Source organism: Etheostoma spectabile, chromosome 5, assembly GCF_008692095.1.
Source record: "Etheostoma spectabile isolate EspeVRDwgs_2016 chromosome 5, UIUC_Espe_1.0, whole genome shotgun sequence".
NCBI classification, from domain to species: domain Eukaryota; kingdom Metazoa; phylum Chordata; class Actinopteri; order Perciformes; family Percidae; genus Etheostoma; species Etheostoma spectabile.
Genome location: NC_045737.1, coordinates 2,783,138 through 2,789,638, shown reverse-complemented (window position 1 = coordinate 2,789,638; position 6,501 = coordinate 2,783,138). Strand labels below are relative to the sequence as shown.

Genomic DNA, 6,501 nt, shown 5'->3' with positions numbered 1-6,501 from the left:
AGCCGTCTCTCTGAGCCTATGTGACAATAAAATTAGTTTTGGTTAAAACAACAAATAATCATATCACAATATTGATCAAAATAATAGTGATTATCATTTTGGCCATAATCGTGCAGCCCTATTCCAAACCTATTTATGTTACACACCACAGAAAATAAAACACTTCCCTCTCTCCTCCCAAACCCGTAGCCTACTTACAACCTATTAAATCAAATAATTATTACAAACAACTGGAACTTTTATTCTTGGATTTGTATCATATTCTGTTTTAACCCATTTTTATTTTCATCTCTTTTTAACTGCTCTTTAATGTTTTTTTGCCAGTTCTGCTGTTGCTTATCCTTCTTCTTCTTCTAATCCGCAGAAATAGCAAAGTAGGTAGTTTCCTCATTAGTGCTACCTCTGTTCAGGAGAAGACTTAAACGAGTATCGCGACCATCACGCATGAGTATAATCAGTTATGGCGCTCTCATGACGTCACATTTGCGCACGCCAGCTCAGCTGCAGCTAGTGAAAAAAGACCTTTATGCGTCTGCTGCTCTGTCAACATGCAGATAGAACAGATGCTCGAGCTTAAAGCTATAGTGGGTAGTGTCTGTCGCCCCCATGAGGAATTCTAAGTAATGACAACAACACTGTCGCCGCGTCCACATGATACAGCCTTCTGTGATCGCTCACGTGCCCACACCCCTCGCCCATGCAGTTGCTAGTAGAAAAAGAGGATACAGAGGGATTTAAAAAAAAAAGTGATGGACTCTTCTGCGTGGTAAAGTCATCAGACGCCACAATATTGTGAACATAGCCGTACTGAAAAATGCAGAGAGTTGTGTGGAGCGGATAGTCTTTTTATTTTATTGTTTTGATTTTTTTTGACAGGACATCTGAAAAAATGAAAGGGTAGAGAGAGGGGGAAATGACATGCATCAAAGGGCTGTAGGTTGGAGTCGAACCCGATCCCACTGCGTGGAGGAGTAAACCTCTACACAAGGAACCCCGCTCCACCAACTGAGCTATCGGGGCACCCGAAGTTGATAGTCCTAATTAGCTTTGTAGCAACTCATCTGGCAATGGCTTGAATGTAACAAACGTTCATTAATATCAAAAAGTTACGCACTAAAGCTTTAAGTGTTCTCGGTCCTCAGTAGTACCAACATATTTTGCTTGGTACACAAAAAAGTAACGCGTTCGGCACCCAACTCTACCATCTAACATTACTAAGGCCAATTTTATAAATCTGCATGTCCATGTGTGTTTTCAGAGAGTGACCTATGAGACGAAGAGGCCCACCTATGACGTGAGGACGATAGCATCGGTGGAGGGTGGTGTGGTGAAGGCTGGCAAGGAGTTGGAGTGGAAGGAGCAGATCATCGTTCCTCCTCTGCCTCAGTCTTCCCTCGCTGGCTGTGAACTTATAAAGATTGAATATTATATCAAAGTAAGATAATATGCTCATCCTCTGTTGCACTTTCACCAGTAATTCCTTGTGAAGGGGTCCTGTTTGTCATGATTTTGATTGTTAGACAAGACTAAACATTTGACATTTGAAGACAACTTCTAAGGGACATCTGTCATCAGTCATACACCTACCTCTGTAAATGTGGAAATTCTACATGTTGGTCTCATGTCTGAATACACTACCTGAGTCAATTTAACAAAAAAAGCCACAATGATAATCTCGACTATGTCAGTATGTCAATATTTCTTTGAGACTTCCAACACGGCACAAGTCTCAACTGAATGCAATTACATTAACATAAATGTCAAACAAAGCAAGATTTAATATACCTAGACAGATGAATTGCACTTCTTGTTTTTTTCCTTTTCCTTAAAAGTAGTATTTAAGTTACCATTTTGTCATCACATAAATTCTGCATATAAATATATAACAATCTCTTTTTTTGTCTGATTAATCAGGTCGGTCTAAAGTCTCCAGACGTCATGGTGACGTTACCCATCCACATCGGGAACGTCTCCCTGGACAAAAAACTGCAGCCTTGCAATAAAGCAGCTGCTCCCTCCTCTGCCACAGCTGAAGACAAACCAGCATCAGCCTCTATGCCTGACACCACCATCGCCACCACCCCCACCCCCACCCTACCCCCACGCCCTGGCCCAAAACCCGCTCCTCGTCCCATTCCTCGCTCCAGGACGTCCTCGCATAATTCCCCCAGTGCTCCTTCCGCTGACTACCACCAGGGAGCAGAGGGTGGGACACTGATGAACGATGGCTTCCCCAACAAGCGCCAGTCTCAGCTGGTGTCACCCCACGCTTTCAGCTATGCCCCCGGCCTCTTTTTCCCCCACAACCAGCAGCCCAGTGGGCCCAGCACTGTACCCTGTGGGCCTATGTTCAGTGGGTCCACAGGGGCCACAGCACCTTACCCCACTGAGAACAGTGCTAGCTCAATGCCGACACCACTCATCCTGCCTCCGGATTACGTCACCTCAGCATATCCACAAGGTCAGTTGGCACACGCTCACTCTGTACCATCCAAGCTTGGGTCATGAATAAGGATGTACGTAGAGAAGAACAAATTGCACCCAGTCCACCCAATTACAGCCTAAATGCTCATTAAGCTGCTGAAATCATATAGAATACAGTCTTTTTACAGATTAGTATTATGACTTTTCTTCCCAGGCATTGTATCACAGATATACAATCAGTGTCCACTCTTTACAAATCTATACAATCCAGTACAACAACTCTGCCATGAATTCTACCTTTACATGGTTCAGTTTTTTAACAACTTATTTTTCTAAATGGAAACATTATAAACACCTGTCAACATAATGCAGTCCAGTACAACAGCAACCGTATGTGCAACCACAATAGTAAACATACAGTTTAAGGAACTCTACTCTGACAGTGTCAACAAAAACTTTGGAAGATGGTAATTGCCTTTGCAGTGGACTTTTGGGACTATTACATGCACACACAAAAAATATACCACAATAAAGGAAAGGGGGAAAAAGCCAAAAAGTATAATATGAGCACTTTAAATTCTTTAAGCAATTATTGAATACATTAGAAGCTTTGTTTAATATCATACTCAGTAGAGAGTCAGATGGTGTTGTGGAAGGGACATTAAGTCAGACTCAGTGGTGAGTGAAACAGAAGCAGAGGGACAGACACAGAGCTGTAGCTGAGCCTAAGTAGAACACTTTTTAATTAATTAACTTCACCAGTTATCAGGCAAATAAAACGCAGGTACAGATAATCTTCAAACTGATGAAAAACAGACCGACAATTGGCCAGGGAGGATAATCGGTCTGTCCCGTAAGATATAACATTATCTGTCGGAAAGGAATCTATGAAGGAAACTAAAAATCATTTCAAGTAGGGTTAGTGCATTAACAATCCACAGGTTTACATGACATTTCTACTTCTTCTACTTTTTTCTACCATTATAATTAAGAACATGGTAATCGTCATTTATTTACAAGGTGGTTGGGTGGGAGTGTACACTGTCAGAGCCTAACAATGTAAAAATGCCACTCACCAGCCTCATACAGCTGTGGTGCTTTTGCTAATGACATCACGTTTGGAACATGTGCATGTGTGCGTGCATGTGTGCGTGCATGTGTGCGATTGAGTGAGTAAGTAAGTAAGTGAGTGAGTGAGTGATGACCAGCTGACCTGATGGTGACTGTCTGTTACAGAGGCCCCTCCTTCTTATGATGCGACCTGTAACACATGAAGTGGATAAAGAACCAACAACCTTCCACCAGATTGGAAATCAGGTCACTCTGATGTCAAACTAAATGTTGTCCTGCCATTAAAGAAAAAAATTGGTACTTAGAATAAATGATTGCAAGACACAGGAAACCTAATGTTACCTGGTATCATGAGGGTGTTTTAGCTTTTGATAATGTAACGCTGCTGCCCAGTGAAGTACCCTCACTAATCCAACGGGAGTTATTCTCTCCATTTAAACAAATCAATGTCTGTCCTTTTTTAGGTACTAAGTTAAAGAAAGGACAAGGGGAATTGCACAATTTATTTTTGCTGTTCTTTGTACAGTAACAGGAGTCATGTTCTTAGTTGTGACTTATTTAGAAATCCCGCAGATGGCATCTGTGATGTCAAGGTTGAACGTTTTATGTACCAAAGCCTGTGCAAAACAAACCATCTCATCTGGTGTTTTGTCTAATATTCTCATTTATTCAGGAGCAAAATAAGGATTTTTTTTTTAAATTGGAAACAGGTGAAATCATCTTCATCCTTCTGGCATATTTTTCATTCAGTTTGAGTTTGAAATTTAAGACTATATTAAACTTTGTTTAGAAAGATGCCTTTTAAATGTTATGATAATAAACAATCCTGATATTGCTGTTGCAAGTTGTCTACATACAGCTTTTTATATAATGCATAAGATTAGACTCTTACGATTTCTTCCCTGTTGATATCATTTGCAATATTCATGTTCTTGAACTGTTAAAATTACTATTATGTTGACGTCCGTCAAACAAAAAAAAGGTGTTGATTAGTGTGTTCTCTGCCCTGCTGAATGTCTGTTGGTTCTGTAAATGCCAGACATTCCTTCTCTGTCCCATTTATTGTAGTGCAACAACAGCACTGAGATTTGAAGTTTTCTGTTCCTGATGTCGTTTGCATCCACTATCTTAATCATAGAATTTTGTGAATAGATTTCACATTTTCATGTTGTTTAAGACATTTTGTTTGGGACATTTTCATCTTTATTTGACAGTGTAGTAAGGGAAGAAAGAGAGATAAAATGGTATGACATGCAGCAAAGGTCCCAAGGCCATTTGATTGTGCTGTAACCACTCAAATACCATGGCTACCACTTTAATATGTATATACATATTTATTGTTTTGAGTGTTTCCACCTGCTGTCTGGATTTTAATAAATGTGTTAAAACCACTTGAGTCAAACTGGTTCATATTTCTGACTCTGTCAGCGGGAGGTTGTTTCTGTTCTTATTTCATAAACGCCCCATTCTGCTTTCGGAAGTCATTACATAGATGTAGTTTTTAAAGGGATGTGACCTTATTAATTGATAATGTTCATATTAGTAGCATGTCTGTACATGTTAATTACTGTACATGTTACTTGATTGAAAACAATAGTGGTTGTGTGTGCCAAGAATGTCTTTAGAATTGGGCCAATCATATTTCTTATGTACGGAAAGAATTTTTTTTCAGCCTCCAATGCTGCCTGATGGAAACATAAAAAACTAAAAAAAGAGCCTGTAAGAACACCGATGGATTTCATACAATCAATGTAAAAATCAAATTTATTTGTAAGTATACAAAACTATACCGACACATGAAGGAAGTACTTCACAGTTTTCTGCAGCTCTCAAAGTACTTCCACCGATTGATACACATACACAGGTATGTAAACAATACACATACCTAAACAAAAACCACAAAGCTGAGACGGATATAGCTAAAAATGTACAAGCAAGAGATACTATATACTACTATACTATACTGCATGCAATTTTATACCTGGATCTTTTAAATATATTGTGTGTATATTGTGTATATTTTTTATATTGTGGGAAACGTTGCAACTTAAGAATTTCATTGCATGGTGTAAAATCTGTGCATATGACAAATAAATATCTTGTATCTTGTATCTCTATGTAGGTAGGTAGGTAGGTAGGTAGGTAGGTAGGTAGGTAGGTAGGTTGATAGAATGTCAAAGGCAAATGGTAAAAGCCTGGTAAGTTCAGAAAGTTACATCACTTCATTAATGCAACCTTTAAAACCAGAAAAAGAGAACATGTATGCCATGTTAAAATTTCCAAAATCTAAGACAATGTCTAGTCTCATATCAATATAATATTGATATATTGCCTAGCCCTAGCAACTTTTTTCCTCATGTCATGTGTCCTTCTTTTATGTCCTAAGATGCTTTATTGATCTTCTTATGTTGATTTTCAGGATGTTTTTTTCTGTTACTTGTTTTGTGTTGTCAAGCAACTGATTGTAGTACTATGCCTAAGACAAATTTCCTCTCAGGGACAATCAAGTGGATTCTATTTTATTGCTGAAGTGAGACTCCTCAACTCTTCCTCCACACTCCACCATAAAAAGGTACTTTTGTTTTTCTTGTGTGACATAAAGGGGACACAATGACAATAAATGACCTTTGAACCTTCATCACATCAGTTACAATGAACGTTTGTACATACTGCACAGATGTGGTAAAAGTTGCCTCACTGGCCAAGACAGAGCACTGCTGCCACATGCTGAGGATAGACTGAACTGAACAGTTTTTATACAAATGTAGATTTTATGAATCACCTGTGTTTTAAACATTTACAAGTATTTGGTTGTTTTCTAGAAATCTTTCTTTAGAGGAAAAAATCTCTGAAATGTATTTTTAAATGATCCCATTTCAATTTATATGACAATTTCACAAGCACTTTTGGGGTGTTTTCTCCTTTGTTACCCTACATTTATTTCTTAAAGTATTCTTCTTAATCTTTCATGATGATATGATCTATGACGCCCGTTCAGACTTAAAG

The 6,501-nt window shown here is 38.8% G+C and overlaps 1 protein-coding gene across 1 annotated transcript in view; it reads left to right on the top strand.

Annotated features, from left to right (window-relative positions):
* arrdc1a (arrestin domain containing 1a) overlaps positions 1-4,886 on the top strand; it is a 20,351-nt gene extending 15,465 nt beyond the window's left edge. Inside the window, exons 6-8 of the mRNA XM_032516438.1 lie at positions 1,259-1,435; positions 1,915-2,461; positions 3,661-4,886. Coding sequence (XP_032372329.1) covers positions 1,259-1,435; positions 1,915-2,461; positions 3,661-3,698 — 762 coding nt within the window. The 3' untranslated portion in view covers positions 3,699-4,886. The remainder of the gene's footprint in view (positions 1-1,258; positions 1,436-1,914; positions 2,462-3,660) is intronic.
* The last annotated feature ends 1,615 nt before the right edge of the window (positions 4,887-6,501 follow it).